Source organism: Lindgomyces ingoldianus (genome assembly GCF_010093535.1).
Source record: "Lindgomyces ingoldianus strain ATCC 200398 unplaced genomic scaffold BDR25scaffold_13, whole genome shotgun sequence".
Lineage (NCBI taxonomy): Eukaryota > Fungi > Ascomycota > Dothideomycetes > Pleosporales > Lindgomycetaceae > Lindgomyces > Lindgomyces ingoldianus.
In genome coordinates this window covers 125,431-153,184 of record NW_022985174.1, presented here as the reverse complement: position 1 = coordinate 153,184, position 27,754 = coordinate 125,431, and the positions used below count along the sequence as shown (strand labels likewise).

The 27,754-nt window shown below is 49.9% G+C and overlaps 6 protein-coding genes across 6 annotated transcripts; 4 read left to right on the top strand and 2 right to left on the bottom strand.

The window, feature by feature from the left end:
* Positions 1-227: 227 nt before the first annotated feature.
* On the top strand, positions 228-2,307 carry BDR25DRAFT_222335 (zf-CHY-domain-containing protein; the record flags this gene model as incomplete). Its single annotated transcript, XM_033685062.1, has 2 exons — positions 228-1,079; positions 1,129-2,307. 2 exons carry the CDS (start codon positions 228-230, stop codon positions 2,305-2,307), a joined length of 2,031 nt encoding a protein of 676 aa, XP_033548365.1.
* A 308-nt stretch (positions 2,308-2,615) lies between these two features.
* On the top strand, positions 2,616-3,690 carry BDR25DRAFT_284989 (uncharacterized protein). Its single transcript, XM_033688149.1, has 4 exons — positions 2,616-2,661; positions 2,780-2,886; positions 3,080-3,154; positions 3,243-3,690. Exons 2-4 carry the CDS (start codon positions 2,782-2,784, stop codon positions 3,447-3,449), a joined length of 387 nt encoding a protein of 128 aa, XP_033548364.1. The 5' UTR covers positions 2,616-2,661; positions 2,780-2,781; the 3' UTR covers positions 3,450-3,690.
* Positions 3,691-7,781: 4,091 nt separating this feature from the next.
* On the bottom strand, positions 7,782-12,181 carry BDR25DRAFT_20794 (ras GEF). The gene is made up of 3 exons (XM_033684550.1): positions 12,134-12,181; positions 11,173-12,003; positions 7,782-11,106 (listed from the first exon to the last, which is right to left on the bottom strand). Exons 2-3 carry the CDS (start codon positions 11,761-11,763, stop codon positions 7,972-7,974), a joined length of 3,726 nt encoding a protein of 1,241 aa, XP_033548363.1. The 5' UTR covers positions 11,764-12,003; positions 12,134-12,181; the 3' UTR covers positions 7,782-7,971.
* Positions 12,182-21,212: 9,031 nt separating this feature from the next.
* On the bottom strand, positions 21,213-22,430 carry BDR25DRAFT_259912 (GINS complex, PSF2 component; the record flags this gene model as incomplete). The annotated part of the gene is made up of 3 exons (XM_033686617.1): positions 21,213-21,638; positions 21,750-22,249; positions 22,317-22,430. 3 exons carry the CDS (start codon positions 22,428-22,430, stop codon positions 21,524-21,526), a joined length of 729 nt encoding a protein of 242 aa, XP_033548362.1. The 3' UTR covers positions 21,213-21,523.
* A 193-nt stretch (positions 22,431-22,623) lies between these two features.
* BDR25DRAFT_222813 (alpha-1,2 glucosyltransferas-like protein alg10) lies at positions 22,624-24,523 on the top strand (the record flags this gene model as incomplete). Its single annotated transcript, XM_033685076.1, has 5 exons — positions 22,624-22,734; positions 22,789-22,878; positions 23,072-23,510; positions 23,566-23,703; positions 23,751-24,523. The coding sequence occupies 5 exons, from the start codon at positions 22,624-22,626 to the stop codon at positions 24,521-24,523; spliced, it is 1,551 nt and encodes a 516-aa protein (XP_033548361.1).
* A 1,389-nt stretch (positions 24,524-25,912) lies between these two features.
* Positions 25,913-26,959, top strand: BDR25DRAFT_259910 (uncharacterized protein; the record flags this gene model as incomplete). Its single annotated transcript, XM_033686616.1, has 2 exons — positions 25,913-25,964; positions 26,037-26,959. Coding segments are annotated over exons 1-2 (957 nt in total), but the record flags the coding sequence as incomplete, so codon positions are not given.
* Between the last annotated feature and the right edge of the window lie 795 nt (positions 26,960-27,754).

Below are 27,754 nucleotides of genomic sequence, written 5' to 3'. Positions count from 1 at the left end.
CTGCTGCGCGAGGTGGGGATTCACAGACGGACGGGCAGCACGCGGCCGCAGTAATTCACCGTTTTCGACGGCTCTCGCCTCTCATTCGCCGTCAGCAGTCTGCGGTTGTCGATGGCGAGGAAGGCCGCGATGACGATGACGGAAGGCCGCATGACAGATCATTAAGCTTATCGGACAGACAGCCAACAGCACCCAGCAACCCCATCGACATTCGCCCGGAGCTAGGCATGTCGCAAAACCCCTCGCAAGCTCTCGATACTCACTTCCGTCCACTCGACCTGGACCCGCCACTCTCGCCCTCGTCTGTCGCTGCCAGCGTACAAAGCACAGGCTCAGGCGCCGCGGCGGGACTGCAACCCCAACATGCTGCAACTATGGCGGAGCTGCTGCCTGCAGACGACGGGATGCGCCATCTCAGGGCCCGCATGCACGAGATCAGGGATATGAAAGTCCCAGACGAGGACAAGGCCCGTTTAATGCATAACCTGATGACGGAGCGCTACAATCTTCTCCGTCCGCAGTCACCAAACAGCTTCATTTCGAACGACCGCCCGTTTACTCCGACGTCTGCACAGTCGATATTCTCAGAGGTGCATATCTCGTCGCCCATCTCAATTGCTTCCGATGTTGACCCTGAGAATCCGTTTAGCCTGCGACCAGGCGACACCAACCCAACCTATCGAATCCGGAAGCCGCATTCCACCATGGATCATAATGGGGAGGACGAGGATTTTGATACGGCCGAGGACGGCTCGTCGCTGGGATGTCAGCACTACAAGCGCAATGTAAAGGTCCAGTGCTACGCGTGCAGAAGATGGTACACATGTCGGCATTGCCACGATGCGGTAGAGGACCACAACCTGAATCGGAGGAAGACTCAGAATATGCTCTGCATGGTGTGTGGAACGCCTCAGACGGCGGGCGAGAATTGCGTTGAATGCGGAACACGAGCCGCGTGGTACTACTGCGAGATTTGCAAGCTGTGGGATGACAACAGCAGCAAGAAGATATACCATTGCATCGATTGTGGAATCTGCAGAAGAGGCGAGGGCGTTGGGAAAGATTACGTCCACTGCAAGGTAGGATGATATCTCGCAGAATTTTGACGACAAGCTAACATGACCTAAGAAATGCAATGTCTGCATTTCCATCGCCTTTGCTACCTCCCATAAATGCATCGAACGGGCTACCGACTGCGATTGTCCCATATGCGGTGAGTATCTCTTCAACTCCTCCAGCGCCGTAGCCTCCATGCCATGTGGCCATTACCTCCACAAGGAATGCTACAATCTGTACATGGAGACAGCATACAAGTGCCCTATGTGCAAAAAGAGCGCGGTAAACATGGAACTGCAATGGCGCAAATTGACCCACGCAATCGAGAGTCAACCAATGCCAGAGCAGTTTGCCAACACGAGGGCTGTCATTCAGTGCAATGACTGCTCTGCGAAGTCTTCCGTCAAGTATCATTGGCTTGGAAACAAATGCGGCGAATGCGATTCCTACAATACCAACGAGCTTCGAATTCTCAACGGACCGGAGAGTGAGCAAGCCGCAAATGCGCTCCTGTCAGTGGACGCAAACTCAGGGGCACAGTCACCAGCCAGCGCAACCTCCCCATCCTCACAACCTCTCCGCTCACCTCGATATTATTTTCAACCTGACCAACCCGAAGAAACGTGGCTGCCAGACCAACTTCCTTCTTTTCCCTTCCAAATGCCTCAATTTCCAGGAATGCCGCAGATGCCACAGATGCCGCAAATGCCTCAAATGCCTCAAATGCCTCAGTTCCGGGGTATGCCTCAGTTACCACCTCTTCCTCAAATGCCCCAGATGCCGGATCCTTACGAGTTGCTAGAGCGGGTTAGTAGATCTTTCGAGCCATTCCGGAATTACCTCAATCCAACCGGTGAAGTCCCAACAGAGAGAGTGCCAATTATCGATCTTGGAGAAGAACGTCCCGAAGGCCAGGCGACGGATGGGTCAACCGTGTGGCAGCCTTCACTTCCACAATATGTCTTCGAGCGGTTCAGGAGGTCGTTATCTCCCCTAGGCAACTACCTAAACCCTTCAATTGACAGCATCCCAAGGCTCGATCTTACAGAAGAAGATCGTGATGATCAAGGCCTCGAGTTTTGGGGTACTGATGGCGCAAGAGTGGATAGGTTTTTGTCTGGCGGGGAAGAGAATGATGAGGACGAAGAGTCGGGGAGCTCGACCGACGAGAGCGGGGATGATGAAGAGGATAATGATGAAGGAGATGCTGACGTCGACGACAACGATATTGAACTGCCTGGACATCGATAACCTTCATATGTGCAACCGGTTCAGGCACAAAAGTGGGCATATCATAGCGTTGGATGCATGATTCATGGCTTGGATGGAAAAACGAGGACTTGGGTGATTAGGTTGTACTTATCCTCAGCATAAAGCATTCCTAGAATACCCTAATGAGAAAAACATGAAATTTTCTAAATTTGAGGGCAAAGTATCTCATGCTGACTAATGATCCATTTTGTGGGGGTCTGTGCGTGGGATTATTCTGCCAAGACTTAACCGAATTGCAAACCCACACAGAAACCCGCATCGTCGAACTCTGTAACTGCAAGCCGCACCTCGGAAATTCCTCGACCAGCCATCCACCCCCGAAGAATCCATTCGGTAAGATGATTCTCCCTTCAGTCACTCTTAGATATCTTCCACTGTTGGGTTCCCTCCATCCTTCCCTCCTTCGCTTCTGTTCTGTGCTGGGAGAGATCGCTGACGAAAAGGTGAACAGAAATGCCAAACGCTAAGAGCAGCGGCAAGAAGCCAGCCGGCAAGACCGGACGCAGCGCCATCGCCGACGTCGTCGCGCGCGAATACACGATACATCTACACAAACGAGTATGTTGATTCGGTTTTGTGAAGTCCAGAGATGGCTCACACAACACCACTCCTTCACGCCCGTGTCTCAGCAGTCCTGACGCCACTATTGGCCAGGATGCGGCATTGGGTGGGTAGGAAGACGTGGTGGTGTGCGGGTATCGGGCGGAAGACTGAATTCGAACATATGGCTAATACGGTTGGGGATTGACAGGTTCATGGTGTCAGCTTCAAGAAGAGGGCCCCGAGGGCGATCAAGGAGATCCGTGCTTTCGCTGAGAAGGCTATGGTATGTTTTTCTCTTCTCTAGTGTATCACCAACTCCCAGTACTTAACCGTCACATCACCGATTAATGATAGCTTACGACTACATGCAGGGCACCAAAGACGTCCGACTAGACCCCCAACTCAACAAGAAGGTCTGGGAAGCCGGCATCAAGGGCGTCCCGTTCCGTCTCCGAGTCCGCATCTCCCGAAAGCGTAACGATGAGGAGGGTGCCAAGGAGAAGCTATACTCGTACGTCCAAGCCGTCAACGTCAAGGACCCCAAGGGTCTGCACACTACCATCGTCGAGGATCAATAGATTGATGCATGTGGTGGGTGGTGGGGTGAGAGATAGAGAGGGGAACTGCATATCAAAAGGATGGCGTAATTACCTTTTTGGTGAGACGGATGGGATGAAGGTTTCGCTGAGTAGCTATAGGGAACATGGCGAAAGGCTGGAAATTATGGAAATGCAAATGATATCATCTTGTCCCACCAATGCCTCTAGATTAGACAGCCGTGGGGTCCGAAGAGATTCATCTCCGCATCACCTAATCCTCAGGATGCTCTCCATCGCTACTGAAAGCCAGCCCCTTCATCAACCTACCCTCCTTCACTCCCTCCACCCCCCATATGTCCATATTGACCTGAAGGACAGTCCTTTTTTACTTCCGTGATTTAGCATTTTCACAGCGTTCCCCTTTTTCCATTCTATTCATATTGACAGAGCTTGCGCATTTCATCCCACATGCATGCTTTCATCCACAATCTTATTGCGCGGCTGGCCTTAGAAGACGGGAGGCCGTACTGTGCGTCGGTCCTTTTTTTTGACCGCAGCAAGCACATACTCGTGTCAGTCCCATTTTTGGGTGCCATGTATGTCAGGATTGTTGATTTCATATCAGTCTAGAACAGGCAGAGCATATTGAGTGTGAATTGTGGTTTTAGGACCATCATCTAGTTCCGTAGCAGTTTTATCCAGGAACGAACATGAATTCGTTTGATATACATTTATTGCACCCACGGGGCATAGTGGCTTGAGGTAATGAGTTTTGGTCCGGGAAGAGAAGACGTTATAGACGCTATTAGTCTCTTTTATTCTAAACAGCAGGTAGTAATCACACATAACAGAAGTAGGATACGATTTTTAGTGCCTTAGGGTTCCGTGGCGTAGCTTTGAGTTTAGACAACCAGCCACATGCCCATGCCTATGATATTTTATTTTTTTAGTCCATGCAGACAGCCAGACGTCAGCGGCAGTGGTTGTAGTTTATACTATCGGGCGGTAGAGGTTCCAATTATTTATTCTACAGCTCTAGATATTGCTATCTTGAGGAAGGATCTTTATCACCGCACACAACATCCAGGCAGCCATTCGGAAAGTCTCTTTCGGCTTCTGGCTGCCACCAGTGGCCCGCTAAATCTTTTTTCGTCTAATAGAGAGACGTTGAGATGAACATTAAGTACTATAATACAAGGTGGATTATCAGGCTTGTTTGGGGCAATGCTATAGTCCCATAAAATCCTTCTCGAATGGTTCTTTGGCCTCCACAAGCTATAGTTCTGAGGCGGAAACATTTTTTCTGGAAGCCTCTAGATATTAGAAGTTTGGATGTTGTTGTTTTATTGTATGAAGGAACCGAGACAAACAATTTTAGTCCGTAGTTGAGGAGAGACATACATGATGAAACCGAGTATTTTTATTGAGACGCCAGTTGCATGTGAAGTCTCTCCAACAATGTTTTTCTCCCCTGAAGTTTGTGTGGCGGGATTTACCTCCACCACCAGATGGATATTAATGAAGAGCAAAAAGCTCTTTCTTAGTCTGAGTCAAGCCATCGGTGGTATCTCCCCGAGTTTTAGTCCTCGGAAAGGGGCAATGTCCAATATCCAGCAATATCGCCGCCCCACTCGAGTTCTAGTCTCAGGGAAGGGGGCATTCGTATCACCTTGAATCATTTTTGGAGAATGAGAAAACAATGCTCATATGTAGCCTTTGGGATTGTTTTCTAAGATGTGGTGCAGTCATGGTGGTTATGTCCTCTTCATCGCCCAGCTGGAGAAGTGGTTGCTTACATACTGAGACTAATACAGGGTCACGGGTTGTGGATCATGAAGGACTGGATATCGGCTTTGTTCTGGCTCTAGTCCTACGTCTAGAAATTGGGGGGTTTTCTTTTCAGTTCTTGCACCCATAGATAGTCGTCGACGTCGCCCTTAGTGCCGAACTGATCATGGAGTTGTCATGAGTATTTAACTCGCATGGAGAGGAAGGAAGGTGTCCATATACCGGTGTTGAAGAGGAAGCACATCATTCAGGGATCTATGTGTCCCTGTTCCCGACATTTCAGATCATTTGTTGCGAATGTTTTGGTTCTTGTTCCTGCACCCAGACATGCAGCACTTCGTACTCTTCTTTATCCCAAACTCCCGAGTAGCAATGCAGTATACTGGGGCCGGCAAGACTATTAGGCGAGGTTGAAATTAGGAGGAGACGTGTGCAGGGAGCGAAACAGGTATCGGGAAGGTATCTATATCATGAACCCAGAAGCAGATCTATAGCAGTGAACGAGTATTCCCTAGGCCGCTTATGCTGCGTCTTGCTTTCATTTTCTTTCCTGTCTAATGCAAGACTTTGGCGGAGCGAAATCTTGGTACTTCCACGCGAGCTCATGGGTGTGTGTTTCTGCTCCTGGAAGTGTCGTAGGCGTAAAAGGTCGGGACGCTCATAATGTAGCAAGTTCCAAGCGATCTAGAAGGCCCAAAGGGTTGGCCAAAAGCAGGCACTGCCGCAAGAACCGCCCCATGCTATCTTACCGGCTTAAGTCCTGACCCGCAGATCCCACATTTTCTGCCCCACAGTAAGCCTGAGGAGGCTTCAAGACTTCCTCTACTTCTCAGAGTAAACAACGTGATGGCTTATTTCGGAGATGCGACGTGCCATCATTTTCCCAGTGATAGATTTTATTCCTTGAATCGGGGGATAAGAGAAGTGTAGAGGGGAATAATCCTGAGGCTAAAAGAGATGAGAGAAGCCAGAGCGACGTTTGTAAGACATCTCCTGGGTGATTTAGACAAGTGACCTGTCCTCTCAAACATTGCTTCGAAGTTCTCCGGATTTTATTCCAGGACTAGCACAGCTGCAGTATCTTAGAAAGGCCTTTGCCTACGTCCGACCTCTATATTTCGTTAGCATTTTTGGATCTAGAGCGGAGAGCAGCTATAAGGACTTACCTAGTTGCTTATTGCTCGGTTGAAGGATAAGTAGATAAATTGAATCGTAAGATCCATTGGATTATATACACCCCGAGGCTAGAAAAAAGGGTTTCCGTACTCGTCGCTGCGGCTCAAGTTCCAAGGCATATAATCAAGTAGTAGACGTTTTGCTGCTGAAGGAACATCAACTCAAAAGAGCTGTTCCCTTCTAGATTTAACAAAAGATTTCCAGCTGGGAGCGACCGTTGACAACGTCTCTCCTTTATTCCCTATTCAAGTCGAGGTTAGTTCATGAAGGAAGAAAAAAGCGCAGCGAGGAATATGGCAACATACCCCGCGATAATGTAGCCCTACGATGATTCTGATGCGTGAATCAACGGGTCCGGATAAAAAAGATAGGTTGGGCGTGATGACGTTTCTTTATTAGATCGTAACGTGCCTTCGAATTAGCGAGTCAATAAGTCCACTGCTGTACTGGAGATATTCGTAGTGCTTTTACTTCTAGAGCAGCCGTTGCCCAGCGTAAGGTGCCAATATTTGCTGAACTAGGAGAGCTGAGCCGCTCACTGGCTTCCATGGGGTGGATGCTAAAGGACACCGGTAAGGTTGGGCATATTCTTGTGTTTGATAGCCCGTTCAAGTCCGCTGAGGAAAGAAGCTGTGTTGGGAGAGAGCAGAATTTTGAGGAGAGAATATGCATATCCATGAGCGAAGAGGATTGGAGATTTTTGCGAAGAATATCAGAGTATTAATGGAGTGTGATGATGTGCACCAAGGGGATGTAATGCATTAAAGAAGTGAACCGCGGTAAACAACTTTTTACAAACAACATCAAACAATCTCCGCGGTTCTCACATCACCGCGCAAAGGTAAGCTCGTTGAATTCTCACATCTCGTTCATTCGACTAATTACTTCGGGATTGAAATTGGTATCCCCATATGCACTATCATCACACAAAGCCGAAGCACTACACCACACCCACCCATGCTTTTATCTTTAGTAAAGTTCCAGCCAACCCCAAAAGAAACCCCTGAATTTTGATCCAGCCACGACATACGTCAACTCCAACCAAACGAGCGAAAAAAGTGAGGCAGAACCCTACTAGCGAAAGTCCGGGGCTTGTTTATGTCCCGATTCCCAGACTCCAAGGCTCCATACTCTATGCAATCCCCAAGACCCCTGATGCTGATATGGGATCGGGCCCGAGAGGAAAGAAGGGTATTATAGATAAACGCAACCACCATCCGAGAAAAAGGCCGTGCCGATGCTCATCCCTACTAGTGCCAAAGAAATAAAAGGTCGCTAACAGTGGTATCTAGACGAACAAGAAACAGAGAAGAGCAAGCAAGCGCATTGGTATCGTGATCCGACCGTCCGTGACATATTGCAATAAACAAAAAGAGACGAGAAAACAAAACAAATACAAACATTAGATATGCTCGTCTGAGACATGCCTAAGGGTAGGTATGAAAATACAATAACCCCACACGCGGGGATAAATGCCGCAACTACGGGCAGTAGGTGCAGTGGGTAGTATCCAAGAGAGAGAGGCCGACCTCGATGTTCTTTCGCCTGAGATCCAAATGTTGCGCGCGTTGAAGCGCGTTGAAGCGCGTGAACAAGTCTATTGTTTGTCTTTAACGGAGTTTGTTGAGGAGAAATGAAAGTTTAAGAATTCGAATCGGTCCTTCGAGTTGATTCGAGACTCAGCAGTGAGAGTCTTCTCGAGAGCGTTCTCGATAGGAGGCGGTGTGGCTTTCACGACCTGTGGCGGATCCCGGGGTTCGAGAAGAAGCGAGCGACGGTAGTAACTTTGGACATTTGCTTGGTCGCTTGACCGGACACGTTGGATTTGTGTCTCCATCCAATCTTGCATCTCGGGCACAGCGGCGAGGCGGTATGGAACCTGGAATGATTGGAGCTGGCCAATGATCTTGGCAGTCTTCATATGCTTGTCGAAGTTGATGACAGAGACACTCTCGCGACCAGACTCGCCAGGTAGCTGACGCGTCGTGCCATTGCCAACGTCAACGAAAGTAAGGTCAGTAAGATAGATACCAACAAAGGGGATGCAGGGTGCCACATGGTTCTGGAGTCGTTGACGGAGGACAGCATAGTTTCGACCGACGTCTGTGATCGTCTTTAGTTCCTCAAGACGTGCCTTAGTCTTGCCAGATACCAATTCCCAAGTCTTCTTCAGCCGCAAAACCATTGAAGAGTTCAAAGAGCAGATAATCGCCATGAGCGAATCGTAGTTGTTTAGTTCTAGGCATTTAGATGAAACTTTCACCCATTGCTTGATGATAATAGCTCTTTTCTTTGCATCCTCAAGGTGAAGGATTGTGTCTGCTACAAGATTTGCAAGGTCGGTTGAGAGGGTTGACATTGCACGAACATTGACTGCCCTGGAGCCGTTCTTCTTCGTCCACTCGGATGCCAACAGCTCCTCGGGTTGGATGGAGCAGAAGAGCTTGGACTCAATAATGGTCAACTGTCTTGCAAGCTCCAGAGGATCGAAGTCGAGGATGCTGCAATGCGTCTTCCCATCTTTGCTGCTCTTGAGGGCATTTAGTTGGCTCTTCGTAATGCTAGGGTTTGGGACATTGCTGTCAGAAGGGGTGAAGACTGTGTTGGAAATCCCAGTCTTCCCAAGCGATGACACTAAGCGTGGTACAAGAGCTCCAGCACGAACTTCAGTGACCTTGGAAGTCAACTCTGCTAGACGTTTGCCAGCTGCAGGAAGTGTTGACCGTAGCTTGCCAGTCGAAAAAGCGAGGATAATGCCAAGGGCTGCAGAGTCGCTCTCGCCAAGCCAGTGGCTCTCCATCCAACCCTTGAATACGTTATAGACACGTAGCCGAACCGGCACTCCTACTGATTGGCTATCACCAACATAATCAAAGCGATCGATGAGACACTGGGCGAAGTCTACTGGAGTAGTAAAGAGTCGGAAGGTAAGGTAGAAGGCGGTGACAAACATGGCATCCGGAGTGGATTCATGAGTTGTCAGCTGCTCCACCAGGGCGGGCAGAGAGCCGCCAGAGATTTGACCCTCCTTATTGTAGATCAGTTCATGAGCGTAAGTCGTTTCTAAGAGATGCTCTTCAACGGCCGACACGTCTTCGCTTCCGACGGACCGAAGCTCCGATGCGCTGCCGAAACTGCTTGATATCGTCTGGGAACTTTCTTTCTTAGCTGGAGAGTGATCTGGGGTGGTCGCTCTGGTTGAGGCTTGAGAGATAATGCTGCCCGTCTCGCCTCGCATGCTGTTCCGATAGGTGCTGCTGGAGTCTGCGACGGATGCATTGACACTGTCTGCTCTTATAGCCTTGGAAAAGAATCTTTGGGTGGCGCTTGCCGGGCTCTGCGAATATTCTGAAGCGCTAGGTTGAGGGAGGTGTGGAATAGGAAGTTGATTTAGGGGCGGTAAGGAAGACCTTGATGACCTGAAGGATACAGCTGTGGGGCTCTCAACAATGGCTGGGTGGTGGATGGGCTGGAGGCTGAGCCTTTGATTCTCTAAGGGAGATGAAACCGGGACTTCTGGTAATGGTTTTGACTCTGATATGACTAAAGGAGGTGGGATTTGGCGTGCAGATGTTGGTGGTGCAGGAAGTGGTTTATCGGTTTCAATGTGCTGCTCTTGCTGTTTAGGCACCTCAACCTTTGGTTGGGCGTCCTGGCCAATTTTCTCGAAAATTGTCTCTGAAAGTCCAAGGCCAGTATCCTCAAACTCGAAGTCACCAATCCTTTCGATCACAAATCTGGCCTTCGTGACACAGTCGCCTGCGGAACGCACACAGCTCGTGGCAGCAGCGACGAGTTGTTTTCCAGAGTCTGGCATGACAACGTCCTCACCTACGCCAGATTCCGAGGCGCTGAACATGTCCTTCGTGGCCTGAACGAGCTCGGTGAGTCGCGTATACATCATATCCCTTGCTTGCTCCAGCGGTTCGGATCTTCGCGAGTCGCGTTCCCATACTTCTTCGACGACGGTGAGAAGTTGACGGCAAGCGACGACTGATTGCTGTGTTGTTAGGGTGAGCTCTTCAGATGAGCGGGATTGCAGGTGCAACCCAATAAATGAACCGATGAAACCTAGGAAGGAGTCGTGTGCAGTATTCAGTCGCTCAGAGGCAAGGTTTTGTTTTCGCAGGCCCTGCGACTTTCCGGTGTATGACAGACGGTGCGTAACAGATAGGCGTTTTGCCTGACCTTGAGGCTGAGCTGGGGGGAGAGGTGATTGGGGAGAGTCTGACTCTGAGGGGATAGAGAAGGCGACAGATGCACGGTTGAGGCTACGTGGTGGCTGGGTCTTCGCGCTGTCTAATTCCTCGCGCGTTGCAGTGGTGCTCGCCTGTGACACGGGAGATGCATCGTCATTCGCGGATGCGCTGTCTTCATTGTTTTGATTCGACGTGGCCGGCGGTTGCACAGAAGGATCGGCAGAGTCAGATGGTGGGGTCGGAGGTCTATTCTTGCCTGCATCCGAGAAGTCAAACGACACCGAAACCGCGTCTTGTGCCCATATATCAAGGAAGCGGACTGCTCTCGTTACAAGCTTGAATGACTTGAGCACGAGCTCGTCCAGTAGCTCGAATACCGGCACTGGAGACTCGTGACTTTGGAGAATCTCCTGCAACTTCTTGGCAGTCTTAACTAGGGATGACAGGTCACCGAGCAGACCCTTCCGCATTCGCCGCAAACCGACATGAGCCTGGATGAGGGATGCCTCCCTTGTTAGACATTGTGTTCTTTCCTAGATGCGAGGTTAGTCGCGGTCTTTCGCTTCAAATAACGTCCCTTGAACTTAAGAGGAGCTTACCAGAAAGTACCGTACGCCAGCGATCATACCCCTTACATAATCCTGCTTGGTGAACGTTACTAAGTCGCCATTCTCACCATCGCGGACAAGGTCCCAAAGATGAGTTAGGGCATTCAGGAGATTTCGAATCGTCGGATGGTCGTAAGCCTCACAATAGTTGGTTGGGAGCCATCCTCGAGCTCCAGAGGCTAGGAGAGTTCCGTCGGCCCAGCCGTTGGGATGCACTGAGTGCACCAAGATGACATCGCCTTGGTTGATGGGAACGGTAATTGAGGATTCATCGGTCGACGATGAGACAGTTGAGCTCGGGTGGAAATGGTAAAAGGCGCGGAGGTAGTTATGAAAGACTGGCTGAGCGGGGATCTCCTTAGGAAACGTATCTCTTGATGCTCGTGGCGTCAACGGAGGAGATATTTGCGACTGCGAATGGGACTGCGACTTGATCGAAGGGGCTCCTATTGAAGACGACTGTCTTGAGTGTCCCCGTTGCCTGCTCCGGGACCGCTTCGGGGATTTTTGGATGTTGAGTGGCGCAACCAATGCACTCGCATGCTTGCCCACCTCGTCATTCTCTAGCATAAAATCCGCCATGGTGAGGTGGATTGAAGATGAAAGCGGGGAAATATTGGAATGGTACTCGATGTTGCGACCGGTGGTGCGCTAATAGTGCAACGCAACTTTTGAGGCGTGCCACACAGTCATTTGAGTCAAATTAGTTGATTCGTGCGCCTGATTTGGTCGAAAACTGGTTCCGGTCGGAGAGTGGTCCACCAAGTATGAAATCGACTTTGCAATAGAGAAGTCGAAATATGGTGTCAGTACAATTTGAGGCTGGAGGAGTGGTTAGTATTCGGTCATTGTTTTGTATAGTTGTTTTTGTGTGGATTGGATGAGGAATGGTTCCGCGAGAATGGCAAAAGCGTGAAATGTGACGTCGACTCTTCAACGGAAATCTACGTACCCGTAGTTGTGCACTCTGCAGTTCGTCGACTTAGTCAATGATACAAAGTGTCTCAGGGTCAATTGGCCGTGTGGTTCGTCCGCGGAGTGGCGAGCCAAACCCAAGTATAGTAAGTAGGTTAAAGGCGTTTACTTTTCTTGGATCCCTGCGGCTGTTGCAGAATGACGAATTGGAAGAGGGTTATGATGCGTGCTTGAAACGTCGTTGTGGACGCGAGAGATGCCGGTTGCACCTACGATGGCCTGTAACGGGACGGGTTTCTGTTACGCATGGACTGCAGCAGGATGGTGTGTGCTTGTGCGGAAACGACAGGCAGGCCAACACACAGTCTGTTTCTCATGGACGGGCTTGGAGGAGCCAAATACTAAGGAGGGACTGTTGCTGAATCGCAGCTTTGCTTTGGAACTTGGATACTGGCGAAGGAGAGACTGAGGGACTGCAAGGGTCGAGCTTGCCTGGCAGGGACAGGGTGTCTTTCTTTTCCAACGGTCTTTCGTTTCGATATCGGCAACGCCTAAGCGAGGGGAGAAGCAGAATGGAAGGGAACGTGGTGGTTATGGGGATGTTGATGGTGAATGCCGAGCGCGTTGCAGCCGACGTGTTGGTTGCAAAGGTCGAGCAGAGGGAGGGAGAGGTGTGGAAGGGAGTGACAAGCCGCGTCAATAATATCAACGACAACGGAGAGGATTCGACGGGCCGCAGAGTCTCTTCAGGGAAAGGCCAAAGCAGAGGCCTCGGCGACACGACCAGGGCCCCTACCAGGGAGCGTTGGTGGAGCACGGCCGGCTTCGCAGCCGGTTCACGGCTTGGTCTTCGTGAGAGACGCCACGCTGATTTGCGCGATGCCTGATCGAGCGCCGAGGGGTGAATGCACAGCGAGGGTCGACGCGCACATGCTTGCAGGCGCGCTGTGAGTCCCTTGCCCCTGGGTCATCGTTCTGCTCCTTGCACCATCATTAAATGTTGATCAGTTTAAACCGATTCATCCAGCCAATCTGCACTCCTAGCCAGTGCGGATGGCGCCGTACAAGGGCGGTCAATAACAATCGTTGCTACTGCGCAACGGCCGCGTTGAGTACGGAGCGAGCACTGGAGAAGTCACGCTCGCCATCGCCAAAAACCAACTTCGAAAGCTCGTGTGCTGCTGTCAATACCACGCTGCTCGCTGTGACATGCCCGCCGACAAGTACGGGCGCGGCAGCCTGCATAAGACCCGCAGGTCGCACGCTAGAAGCGAACCAAGAGGGATGGGCTGCAGTGTGAAGCGTGAGGCTGCTGAACGAGCACGCTGATCCCAGCCCTCCACCCCGGCCCTAGTGCCGGGACATGAGTCGAACTGGTTGAGGCAGAGATCGTCTTATCCACTCCGAGCCCCCCACAGGCAGAGACCCGCCCAAAGCCCAATTCGAGGCGTTCCCCGAGCGGAATCAATGCTGGTTGTCTCCCCGCTCGCCACGGTGGTGCCGCCCAATTACTCCCTGGCTGGGCAGTTTGCTCCAACGCCTCTCGCGACCATTGGCTGCGTTTGAGGATTTCTCGAAATTGTCCGAAGGGAAGCTGAAAAAACCCTTCAATTTCTCTCATGGTGCGAAAACGGTGCGGCTCGGGCGAAAACGCTGTTCAGAGGTCGTAAAAAGAAATCTGCGCTCTTGGAAAGGTTCCAATTTCTGCTTCATGTTTCATGGCGTCCGCCGACGTGCTTCTCCAGGTCAAAAGGACCAGCTAGCTCCCGGCACTGGGGCAGCACCATGCCCAGGACCCACCTCTCTCCACTGCAATCCACCTATCCTTGATGAGGTTGCGATGATTTGACTGCCTGCAGCTCATGACACCAACCCGTTGGGTCATTACGCTTTGGACACGGTCGAGTCCTCGGGAGGCCTGATGAAGGCAAGACCCTCGAGTTCCCCGAACCGGACCAGTCGTTCATGGGACGGTATTCATATTTCAATTCAACGTGACACCCACATCTTTGACGTGTAGTACTGCACAGTCTGACAGACGTCACGGTAGCAGCCTTTGCCTCATTGTAGTATCTTCACTCAGAGAGTACGCAGAATCTGTCCCAAGCTGATGACCTTCTAATAGTAAGGAGTAAACAAGTCCTTAGCCTTGCCAGGCATCAGTACCGAGCTACACTTCACCCGGGATCAGATCCTAGGCTTGACTAATTGGGACCTATGTCAAATTTTCATCGATCACGGCTGCGCCGCTCAATATGACCATGCCATCCCGCATCAGCCACACAAAACAAAAAAAGACTTTTCTCATCACGTCCAACCGTGTCTGTCCTGATGGTCTGGAGACGAAAGCCCGAGTGTGCCAGGAGACGAGCGGATCAGACGAGCAGGAAGAACAGCCTGGCCCTGCGCCTTTTCCACGCACCAACCAATTGGAGCCGAGCTGATGGACGGCTAGGTCTCAGATCCAAATCGATTGTCGAGCGGATGAGTGACCTTCCTCTCCCCAGGGAACTGGAATTCGATGAGAAGACGAGACCTCTGAGAGTGCCACGGCACATTCCTGTTAAAAGTCTTGCTATGCAACACTGAAAGAGGTGCATATGATAAGCGGACAACCCTTCGGCAAGTGCAATGGTCTTTCACCCGTCTGTGACCCGATGAAGGCGTCAGTGGACAATTCTCGTCAACCGCCTTCGACCCCGGTCGTCTGGTTATCTGTGTGAGGTCACTCCATCGAGGCGCTTGAGATTCGTCCAACAGATTACCAACAATGAGTAAGAAGCGGAAACACTGCTTTCACGCGAGGAAGCTCCCACGCCATTAATCTCCGAGTCCCACTCTCTCATGCGGTGTGGATGGAGAGAGCGAGTCTCGGCGACGCACTCCTTCGCTTTTCTAAAAAGAGCAACTATGGCTTGAAAGCAGCCGAATACTGCCGGCTTGGTTCATCGAGCGGTCCAGAGGCGAGAGAGATGACATCCACAAGTATCAATTGACAATTCTCACGACTTTCGTTGATGGGGAGAAACCGATCAATGACATCGTAGCTAAGCCACAATATCACTTACCTTCTAAACTTTAGGAAGATATGCTGCGGGTGACTATGATAATGGCCAATGGACGATGAAAAAAGGTGAAGCTTGAGGATCAGCTTCGCGATTGAATGCATGGCTTAGTAACTCAAAAACTTCACACCTCACCCATAGCGCAATCTCCCTCTCTGTGTGGATCCAACAGGATTGCCCTTCTCTGAGGACATTTCTCATCCCCAACCTTCATCCTAGCGAATCGACCGTTGGAGCCTTATTCTTGAAAGAACAGTACGGCACGAGACCAACTTGCTACCGCGATCTTCCGTTGAACTGAGTCTATCGCAGCACACCTTCCCTCACTTCGATGCGAAGGGGGCTCCTGAGGGAGTCTTTTAAGGTCGCTACACCGCTTCTCAAGGTCTAGAAAGTGCGTTTTGGAAGCCTTCTACGTCTCTAGAATAACATCTCATGTTGTCGTTGAAAGTGACAACCCTCGCCGTCGATCGCCTCAGAATCAACGACAGGGGAAGCGGCTGCAAGAAGGAATATCCATGCGCATAAATTTTCCCAAAACGGCAAATTGAGCAAGCTTAACCGTCTTAGGCTCTAGATCTGCGCATGGGTTACTGAACCCAAAACCCTTTCGACTAAGTCGTCCCGAGACTTACTTTTCTGCTTCATTGCAGGGGTGGAAAGTTCGTTTGGTCTCGGAATTTTGGAGGCCTTACATTACCCGCCTCACTGGTATCGCGAGCCTTCAACAAAGGCATCGATGACTTCTATTCAGTGAGGTTCAATCCACGGAGTAGGCTAAGGGCTTCGTTAAGTAGGGTGCACGAGATGGCTTCGACGCTGGCAATTACCGTGTAAGCACTGTCTTTGTGGGAGGATATACTCAACCGCCAGGATGCCCCAGATCCGTACATCGCGAATGGACCTCAATGTGTTACTCCATGTGAACCTCGTTCACAGAGGCATCTGCACCCAACTTACGATTGTCGGCTTCAACCAACTCGCTTCTGCACGGTGGAGTCGATGACCCCCGACTTTGCAGTCATCCAAACCCTCGTCGCGGAACTTTACGTCGCCCAAGTGGATCCCCGGCACTTTGGCCATGATTTCCGTGTCAAGTAAGCTTTCGGTGATTCTTTCTTCGGCACCTCTCTCACCCCAACGCAGGTATTCCCTCCCAGCAACTTACGAGGTGCTTCTTCCTCGTCACATTTTCTAGGGAAGGCATGAAGTCGGCATGAAAGGCGAACGCGCAATTTCGTACCATCGCTCCTACCTCCAACTTAGCGCTTTCTTGCCACAGCAAAGTTGCTCCAACATTCGTTTCCATCGTGCCCACCATACGTTGGGTTGGAATTTGAGATCTTCCCAGTTTTGAGCGCCCATGTGTGGGGAGGCCAGCGTCTGTCAAGGAAAGATTTCCCACGTCGACATCCTCGCCAATATCAGCCACAAAGGCCTTTCCTTCGTTGTTGCTACTGACTCGAAATGCATGTAGCGAACTACGCGATCATGATCAATCGATAACACGCGCCCCATTCTAGTCAGGCCTTCCACAATGGGGTCTCTTTCCTGAAACCCCCATGTTCTCCGCGTAAACCCCACAAGTCACGGATCAGCACGTCCCAAAGCTGGGGAGAGGACACTGTTCTTGATGACAGTCATCGGAAAGGCGCGGGCGACAAGGGTACACCAGCCCAAGATGGACGGAAGGGATGCTGACGCGCTTCGCGTGCGTCTTCGTCTTCGCCTTTGACTCGCAAATGTCTCGCGCAAGATGGCAATGTTTTTCATGCCAGGCATCGGCTCCACGACTAGCCACAGAATCAGGCAGTCCAGCTGATCAGGCCCACATTCGTTTAAGGTAGTGCAAATCTCTCCATATTACCCACCAAATTTGTAACCACTTTTTTTTTTCTAAATGATGACAACGAAGAGCATTTGTGACATTTTCCATCAGGACTTTTGCCGATTTACGATCCGATGCTCATTGAGGCTTCGAGACTCCCCATTCTGACCAGTTAGTTCATAAGTGATGGAGGCATTCCCCACACAGATACAGATTAGTAATTACTAAGAGTCAATGATATGGGATGGACTCGTCTCAGAAACCCGACGCCGCGAAAGACGATTCATACAAACCGCTTTCTATCAACGTTCCCGTTGGCGCAGCGATTGGACTGAAAAGCTTCCTGTACCCTCATCGGTAACGACAGTCATGAACAGTTGGGGAGTTGTGGACCTGTGGACTGTGTCCAACGTCATGGATTCCGAACTGAGACCTCAGGCTTCAGATAACACAACTTGCCCAGCCAACTCCTACGATGAAACTTGGAAACGCTAAATAAAGCTACAAACAATGCGTCCAGAAATTACGCGTCTGTCTTTACCAACCTTTGTATTTCCTACTTGACTGATTTCTACTATGACGAAGTTTGTTGCGATATGCGCATGACAACCCAACCTGCAAACCGACTTCCCTGAAACACGACCCTCTACCTCGTCAAACCAAGCCCCTCTGCGCCCCTCTTCGAGCTGCTTTCTCCATTTCCCCCGTTGCTCAACATTACGGCCGTTTTCAACATTCTGTCTTGTTGACACAAGCAAGTGGCTCGCGATCAGCGGTGACCTTTCTGAATGGTCGGTCCTTTATCAGCGCGACATCCGTGACCACCGCTCTTTCTACATTTTCCCAGTGAGAACAACAATATTATGTGGCCCCTTCTCTTGCACGTGGCAGCCATGAATACTAGGAGCCTACTAATTTGGCAAAGTAGGGCATTGTCATGTGGTGCCGAGCTGAATCATGTTGCGACCTTCATTGGACTGGATCTCTTTTTACTTGCTTCAAGTACAGGGAGACTATTCCGCATGACTCCCTCCTATTACTTTTCATGCAAGATCTGAGACTAGAGTAGGTTTGAGAAGCAAACTCAGAATACTGGGGTGCATGGTGCACGGTGCTAAATGCAAGCACCAAAGTCGTGATCGTGTTTCTGAAGTGCACACAGTGAAGAACATGTGACTGCATTCCCTGGCAGCCTACATCACGGGGTTTTGCATTCCTGACCCTAGACGACGTGATGCTCAGAAAAGGTAGGTATAAGTCCTGGTATTCCAATGTTAAAGTGGTACATTGGATTGCAAATGTATTCTAAGATCAATGTGTCGTACGACACGGCTCTTTTACATACGTCTTGGGATCCCACTTCTGATCTTGTTTTTGATTGGTGTGGATATCTAGATCTAGCTTAATAGTATCCTATCATCTCAATCTCACATACTGCACTGAGGAGAGTGGACCTCTTGAAGTAGTATAATTAAGTGGCTGGATTTCAGCCCCGACCAAAAACTCTGTAATGGAATTAGAAGCGAGCAGAAGCAAAATTAACTGCACTCCACAGACTAGAACACGGTATTATTCCAATGAGTCGTCGACCAAGACTCTGGCTAGACACGCCACAAGTCAACAATTTCTTGCCTTTGAGGCTCGCGATCACATTCAATATCACAGGCGACACCGAATTTGTGTGAGATGCTCAGATCCCCTGTCTCCCAATTGTCAACAAATGTTTCACGATGACAAAACAGTACTACGCTACCCACAATTCGCGCTTTAGATTCGTGGAAGAATTGTCACCTTCTCCATCTGTCAATTGCGCTTCTGAGGTGTTACCAAAATGCTCGGTGAAAAACGCCACCCTATCTATTTTCTCTTTTTCCCAGTCTCAACATCCCCGCAAATCCCGTATTTTCTTCTCAAGAGCCACATTGCTCCATTTCTTTTCTCCGTATCTATTTTGTGTCCGCCATTTGTCTCACCATGGCTTCTGATCCGCCTCCTCCACTTTCAAAATCGCCGTGAAGGGCAGTTCAAGTACCATCTATTGAAGACAGTATTATGGTGCCCTGGTCAATATAGTGGAGATGATGTGAAAGCAAAGTGGCTGGGGATCACGGTGTAACTCTTGTGGGGACTTGAGGCTTGTTTGCCTATCAAGCTTCGGATTGAGAAAAGTAACATGTGGAGGTGGACTTGGCGGCTGCATGTTTCGCCGTTTTGACGCGTCGGTGACATGGCGGCCTGTGTTGGGAAGCCAATAATACCAGGTCTGCAATGGTGGTGGTATTGGCTCGAGCTCGAATGTAAGACAGTCAGCGCGGCATGATATCACAGAGTCTTGCTTTTGTAAGAAGGAAAGAAACCAACCCGGAGTCGTGGATATCTATTTGAGAAAGTATACGTTATCTGTCCCCAATACAGCCATCCGCGAGAGTGTACAAGGATTCGCCCGGCCCTCGTGATCAAACGCTGCTGAAATGCGGGGAAGGCCTTTTGCTTATTGAAATTCTAGGATATTCCTTTCTTACAAGAAGCCCGTTTTCAACGTTATTGTGGATGTTGCAATGACCGGGCCAGAGGACGTTTCAACGTCTCCCTGCGTAGCTGGGCTTTCCTTTCCTTCGGACACGACATCTCTAATTGCGATCTTGTCATAGACCACGGTTTTCGGCGAGTCCATATCCTCGGTGCACACATTACCTATTACAGTCGTGTGCAATGTCTCAAATCTACAATTTAATTACTGTTTGCAGCCTCCGAACATGGAGAATCGTGGAGGAAAACAGTGGGCTCCGAGAAAGGAAACCCGGGCTTCTGAATAGAGTTTGCTGGAATAATGGGGCTACCCGTCAATAAACTCTCGGTGATTAATAGAGAAATTTCCTGCACGCCAAAAAAACAATGTGTTGTTATATTGGGTGTGGTGTGAGGAGCCCTCGCATAGATACCGCTTCCGTCCACCTCGAATTCGAGTTGGGGATTGAGTTGGGGATTGGGTTGGGGCCGGGGAATCTACGTCATCACTTCGTCAACGCAGCGAATTTCATGTAGGTATTCATCTAATACCAAAACATGGTGTCAATCCACGCACGTTTTCTCAGGTGGGGACGATTGACTGCCACGTGAACTCAAACTACCTCAACAAATAGGAGTAGATTGCACAAATTGGGTTGAGTTGGGCTGGGCTGGACTGATAAGGCTAAGACCTCCCCTGCCATAGCTAACCATACAGCCTTCCCGATATAGTGTTACAGCTGTCACCAAGTTATCGAACACGCTCTCTTTTGCAGAATTGAGTGGGCGGGTATGCTCAAACACGTTGAAAATACCCCACACGGCTTTCTTGATCCTGACGTCGGATCCGCAATATGGAGAAGCCACGACTTCTTTTTAGTCTTTCCTTTGCGCGAAAAGTGCATTCCCACGTCTTGCATATGCATCTCGGGTTCCTGCTTTTACCTCCGCCACAGTTCCACAACATTCACAATGACCACAAATGCCCATCCATCTCCTCTTCCGCAGGTTCCCGAGGGATCAACGCCAGAAATCAAGATCCCGAATAAGGCTTCAAGGCTCTTATGCGTGCTCCGAAATCGGTGGGGAACACTCAGCTCCACTTGCATGCTTATGCCGAGCACGACGACGCTTGACTCGAGACAAGAGAATTGGGTTTCGGACCGATGTGATGTCGGAGGATGTGTTGCAGGTTGTGTGATGAGATTGTGACTAGAGTGTGATGGGATCGGGTCGGAAGGATTGCGGCACAGTTTTTGTTGTTGTGTGTGAGGGGAAGAAGTGGGCTGATTGTGGGATGGGACGCGTGGGATGGGCATGGTGGGGCGTCACGTGGAGGACTTTGTTGACGCGACGTTGACGGTGATGGCTAAGGGGATTTTTGGAGGTATTTCGGTTTACAGTTCGGGTTGATCTGTGTGTTGGATGTTGGAGTTGATCCAATCATTAGATTCATCGTCGCATCCCCGCGGTGGTGTGTTCACAACTCGCGATTTCGTAGCCAAGGACGTGATTTTAGACTTTAGGAGATGCTCGATCGATATATTGAAGTAGACTGGCATTAGAGTTGGCCGTTGGCCGTTGAACGTTGGCGCGATCGGATACATCGTGGCATCTCGACGGTGGTGTAATCGCGAACCGTGGTGGACGATGGGTGTTGTGGCAGCGCTTTCGCAATTCTACAGCTATTGTTAAGTCTGCAGGTGGTAGGTGTTGCTAATAGATGATTTAGGACGCTCCGGTGTTCGTGGAATGAATTGGAAGAACGTCCCTTCAAGCAAGCGTCCTTAGATATCCGCCCTTAGGTGTTCAATGAAGTTGCATCGTTAGATGGTGGTCTTGTAGATGTGAACTTCTTAGATACCGATCTCGAGTACGTGAATAAGCATTTCACCTGAAGGAAACCTCTTGAACTTTCCACCTCTTGTTTCCAACGAAGACACAATCTTGGATCTGGGGTATCGCCATTTCCAGGCAATGGATCCGGATGTCCATGCATGTTGCATGGTCAATGTGATACCCCAACTCACTGCATGTCCATTTCGTCGTCATCGTCATCTCCTACAGTTCCAGAGTATCCATTTTCTCTTTCTTCTCGGTCTCGGTCTTTTCGCTGTTGCTCGCGTGACGCTGCGATCTTTCTGTGGACTTCTTAGCATTGTCCAAGGTACGCACGCCCTACCAGAAAATTATCCAATAGCTTCGTACAGCTTACAACACTTAGTCTGGAAGAGGCAATGAAATTCCCTCACCTTAGTCCATCAATAACACCTCCTACAAATGCTCTCCCTTCTCCAACCTCCATCCCCCCAACCCCGTTCATTCTAACTCCACCTCCAGCATCCAGAACCCCTACGCCTTTCCTCAGCTTTGCCATTCGCACTTCTCTCAAGCCCCTTAGCAACTTTCGCACATTATCGGGGTCTTCGAAATCATCCGCCGCAGCCTCCAACAGCATCTCACCAAGCTCTAGCCAATGATACGGTAATGCGTCTGGCGCTGCCTCCGCTGTCGAGCTCGGAAGGAATGGCGGGGAGAATGGTAGTGTATTGTTGGGTGGTGGGGACGGTAATCGGGGAGGGGGAGAGAAAGCATCTGCATGCTCAGTCTCATGGTCAAGAATCGCAGTCAGGGAGTGCGGGGAGAGCCATGGCGGAGGGATGATGTTGGCGCGGCGTTGGCGTTTGAGGAGTAGGGCGAGCCAGAGTGGGAGAGACGTTCTGTGCGGTGGGTTGAGCGGTGGTGAAGGTCCCTGTATATATTTAATTACCTTCCAAGGCCTTTCGAAGATTTGGAAATTCTTTTTGGGGGGTGCATACTCCAAGCAATTCGAGTCCTTCGAGTCTTTGGCGCGGTATAACCGTAACAAGCTCCATCTCGCACAGAAATGCAATCTCCGGGGGAGTCAATCCCGGTGGAAGCGGCAATGCCATGATTCGAACGTGTAAATGCAGAAATTTGAGGCCGTGTTGGAGAGTGCTGATGGACAGTGACGCGCATCACGGGAATTTTAGCCGAGCTATAGCTAGACCTGATTTGGAAGACAGCTTGTTGTCCTTTCCTTCCCCCACAACTCCATTCCCTCATCCACTCACAATCTCTAGAGATTGTAGTGCAGGCGCAGATATGCTTCCTCTAATGCAGACTTGGGCATTGTCTATTGCTGTCATCGTCATTGCGAGTGCCACCAGAATTTGGTATAAACTTGTCTCTAGACACGTGCCAAACCCCTATCTTGTAAGTCTTCAATTACATCACCAATTCTAAATCACGGACGCTAATTGCGACCAGGACGAAGTGTTTCACGTTCCCCAGGCGCAGAGATACTGCAAGGGTGACTATTCTTGGGACCCAAAAATCACCACTCCTCCTGGCCTGCAAGTTTCAATAATCATGATGCAGCTTTAGATGAACTAACAGATCTAGCTACATTGTGTCACTGCTCTTACAGCCCGTGCTCGGGAGTTGTGATACATCATCTCTAAGAGCATTGAACGGCGGGGCCATCTGTGTGGCTTGCATGTTAGCATGCGACATTTTGCGGAACCTCCGCTCTAAAGGTTCATCAAATCAGAAAGGGCAAGGTAGTCAAGATGAGACACAAACCCAAAAGGCCGAGAGCAAACAAACGGCTCTGGTTGATGCTCACACCGCTCTTAACATCGCCCTGTTTCCTCCTCTGTTCTTCTTCTCTGGGCTCTATTACACAGATGTCATTTCCACTCTCCTTGTTCTCTTGAGCTACAATATGTTTCTAAAGAGAGGAAGGGGAAGATGGAGATTCTGGGAAAACTTCACCTATATTCAAGTCGGCATTGTAGCTCTCTCTTTCCGGCAGACGAATGTCTTCTGGGTTGCGGTTTTCCCAGCTGGACTCGCAGTCATCGACACTCTCAAGAAAAACGGGGCAGCCTCTGCATTCTCGAAGACGACGTGTTTCAGGGAAGCTTTGAAGGAAAGCTGGGTTAGAGGCCGTATTCATGATTGTCCAGTACAAGAAGCTGGACTTCAAGGTATATTGTGTGGTCCTGGCTAGGCAGGTCCTCGTGATTAACTAATGGTGGAAAGATGTTGTACTCTTCTCGATATCAACACCTATCGCAGTCCTAGGGAGACTTTTCACGGTACTGAGAGAACTCTTGCCATATCTTGTTCTGTTGGGACTCTTCGCTGGCTTCGTAGCCTGGAATGGCGGGGTTGTCCTTGGTATATACATCGAGTCCAAGTATTAAAGAGGTTGCTGACCTTACTAGGGGATAAATCAAACCACATTGCCACGATTCACCTCCCACAGATGCTCTATATCTGGCCTTATATCGTCTTCTTCTCCCTTCCTTTAGCGGCCGTTCCCTTTCTCTCCCCTCTTGTGAGAGGATTCCTCACAAGCCAAGTTCAGACATTTTATGAGAAAAACCTCGTCGGGCGAGCGAGTATTTCAGCACCGGGATTTGTCTCAGCCATATTATTCCTCGTTTTTGGCCTAGGCGCGGTCCATTTCAACACCATCGTTCATCCATTCACACTCGCAGACAATCGGCACTACGTCTTTTATGTCTTTCGCATCCTTCGTCGACACCCGGTTATCAAGTACCTCGCCGTTCCGATCTATTACTTGTGCTATTGGATGACAATTCAAGCCCTAGGATCTCGTTGTGTTGAATCCATTAGTAGTAACAAGCCACGCCTCGACAAAGTGAAGCCAATTAGCGACAAGGCAGATTTTCAGCCTTGCCAAATAAGCTTTTTTGCCGTCTGGCTGGCTACAACTGCCCTTTCAGTGATCACAGCTCCCTTGATTGAGCCTCGTTACTTCATCATCCCTTGGATCATATGGCGTCTCCATATATCCAGTCTTGCAGCTTCACCTTCTACGAAGCGCCTGAGTGGAAATGTTTCATACAACATGCGCCTTGCACTCGAAACGGTTTGGCTTCTTGCTATAAATGCAATTGTTGGATATAACTTCCTATATCGTGGGTTTTCGTGGACGAGTGAGCCAGGGAGAGTCCAGAGGTTCTTGTGGTAAGATTTTTCACATGTCAGCTAGACAGCCAATCCCACAAGAGATGGGCATGCATCTCCAGCCTCAGATTACGATCCTCCGCAGAGAGTGAGGCGACTCGAGCCATCCAATCGAATTTGGGGCGACCATTGACCGTAGTCAACGTGGGCAAACCTTAGCCGAGGGTCGCTGCCTAATGCCAGCGTGTCCAACATTACGAGGCAATCTGCGTGTGCATGATGGAAAGGTCTGAGGGGCCATCAACTTGGTATTTCGAGAACTGCGAATATCTATTAAGAAGCAAGACTACTTCAAACTAGAAAATCCGAATTGTGGAGGACGGTAGGAGGGATGGAGCGGTCTGGCGCTCACATTTCGGCTACTTAGCTTGCCGAAAAAGGAAAAAGCAGACGTAGACCTCAAGCTCCAAGTCCTCCAAAGTTAGAACGACATGGCATCAATCAGTAGTGGTGTTACTTGGCAACTAGGAATATTTGTGGGCTTCTCCCTTCGCCAATGACGGCCGTTCGGGATGAAATGTACCCATGCAGGAGTGCACAAGACTCCAAAAGGACACCGTCCCATCTGCGTCCTTCTTCGGTGTCCTCCTATGATGGGCAACATTTCGGGGCGACTCTTTTCAGAGCCGCAGAGGATGGGGCTTTTAAGGCAGAAGCTGGAGGGCGTTGGGCGCCCCCGGCGTGCCAGAAAGTTACTTCTTTAGAATCCAGCACGCCCGGCTCTCTAGCCTGAAGTAACCCGCACAACCACCGCGTCGTTCTTCATCCGAGGATTCCTTCCAGTCAAAATTCAAAGTCTTTCGTCCGTCCGGTTCTTCGCCCTACCCGAGGCTCAAAAAACCTAGGAATTCTTTGGACATGGCCATGAATCGTGAGTGTCCTGGATATGAAGCAGAATATCTCCATGGAGCGGATTCTGTAGGAGGCAACCGGATTCAGTCAGACCAAGCCGAAAACGACTCTAATTGGCCGCCTGCGTCAACCTTGACACCGCATAGTCATGCCCTGCTGAATTACCGACATAACCCTTCTAATGGATATCTTCCCATGGAGCCTGGAGTCCCGTTCCTGTCTGACTTCGGCAATCCTGAATATTTAGAACCTCCTTTGGTGAGCTGTCAATCCCATTGCCTGACGGCAGCTCGTTTCAGCCGAACCCTAGTATCCAGGCTATCTCGAGAATATTCTCTCTCGTGAAGGCAGCCTCGCTAGTAGAATAGGAACTACCTGCTGACTTGGGTCGCAGATCGAAAACGAACTCAGCACTGTCGACTCTGGTTACTACGGGTCTACTCAGCGAAGCAGCCATCAAAACCCTGCCGTCCCGGATCAGACACCGGAGCAACAAAGTTCTTTCCAAGCGCTGCAATCGTATCCCATTAGGCCTTCGAACCGACCTTTGATCCCATACATGCTACCAAGTTCTTCTCCTTCTGGAGGCAATGGTAGGCATTTCATTCAGCAACCCCAACACATTAACCCTCAAAATCTCATAATCTCACAACAAACATCACCAGTTCCGATGCGGAAAAGGGATCACAGTCATTACCTTCTTGATGACCATGAACCCAACGACCATTTACAGCGTTCGAAACTGCTGAGGGTAAACCAGACCCCACTTCATACACCGAGTTCGAGCTACCCAGACGTCGAAAATTCTTTTACCTCGATGCCTCTACCTTCCCCGACTGGGCACCAGGCTACTCAGCCTGCCACATGGCGAGCCACAGTACCCAAAATCACATCAAAGCAGAAGAGGTTCATTCGAAAATGGTACGAAGACTTCGTAAAGGGTCAGGGAAATGCTTTCCTCGCCTATGAAGACGTTATTGCCCTTGCCACGCTTGTCAAAGCCCCACCACATCCTGTGAATGAGTACATTCACCGAAAATTTATCAGTCCTGCTACTACGCATTCACCCACACATTCTAACCTCCAAGAAACCAGGCAGCCCATGAACCGCATGCAAAGCTACTATTCCCCTCCTAATTATTCCCTCAAGGAGGCAAATCAGCATTTGCCTAAGGAGGACCTTCGATTAGTTGAGAATTATGTAATAGGCTGTCAACGCCGTCGTGCACAAAAGGATGGCCGCAGAAGAGTCAACGAAGGTCCATTCAAGTGCACATTTGGATGCGGGTACCGTACAAAGCGTCCGTACGATTGGAGACGTCATGAAGAAACTCACGAGCCGCAAGAGCTTTGGCTATGCTATCTCTGTCGTCAGAAAAATGAGCAGAATCCGTTCCTGGTCAACCGTAAGGACAAATTTTTGAAACATGCTAAAGATGCCCACAAGCAGTATGATCCTGAAGATCTCTTCGGCATGTCTAAAGTCGATTTCCATGCACATGTGGACCCTAAATGCCCACTCTGCCCTGAAGATTGCACTTCCTGGGACGACAGATGCAAACATATACTCGCTCATTATGAGGATGATGTTCATGCCAATTCACGACGCACCTTCCAATGCCTAGAGTCATTGCAAAGGTCTAATGATACTACTGAAGAAGAGAGAAGTGACCTTGACAATCCCTCAGAATCGAGCGACTCATCTGGAGACGAAGACGGCAGCCCAGACAACTCTAAGGAACCTCCAAACCGACAAGACCCCACTGGGGGATCCGGAGGAGGATCTGGATATGTTGGCGGCCCCCCGACATACAGAGATGATGGCGGTCAAGGCCACGGGTCAAAGGGAAGTAGCGGATCATATAACTCTTATTCTGATATTGGATATGCTGGCTTCTCTGTCCGAGATACAACGCGATCGGCTCTCGGCAAAGACTGGGATGCGGAAAGAGCACTAATGGAAATGATGCTCCAGCCGAGCTCTGGCACTGTTGGCTCTGAAAGAAGGCGAATGGTCTCTAATCCACTCTCGACTCGTCGATTTATGTAAGTCTCTCTACCTTCAACCCTGAAGCACTACTGATATGGCATTTGAGAAGGCGAAACAGCAATATTTCTCTGGGCGTTTCGTCGTCTCTTGTTCCTGGTCCATCTCCTACCCGATATCAGCCCCAAGTGCCCCTGTTGGCTTTCCTGGGGCAAGGCTCTCATGGTTCTGTAGATACAGTCCAAGAGTATGTTACCGGCAGAGTGTTTGCACGGAAGAGATCTAAGCACCGATCACTTCCCCGAGAAGTTAATATATTGAAAAGTTTGACGCATCCGCACATCGTCAAATTCGTCGCTTCCTATACTCAAAATTCTCTTCTAAACCTTGTCCTGA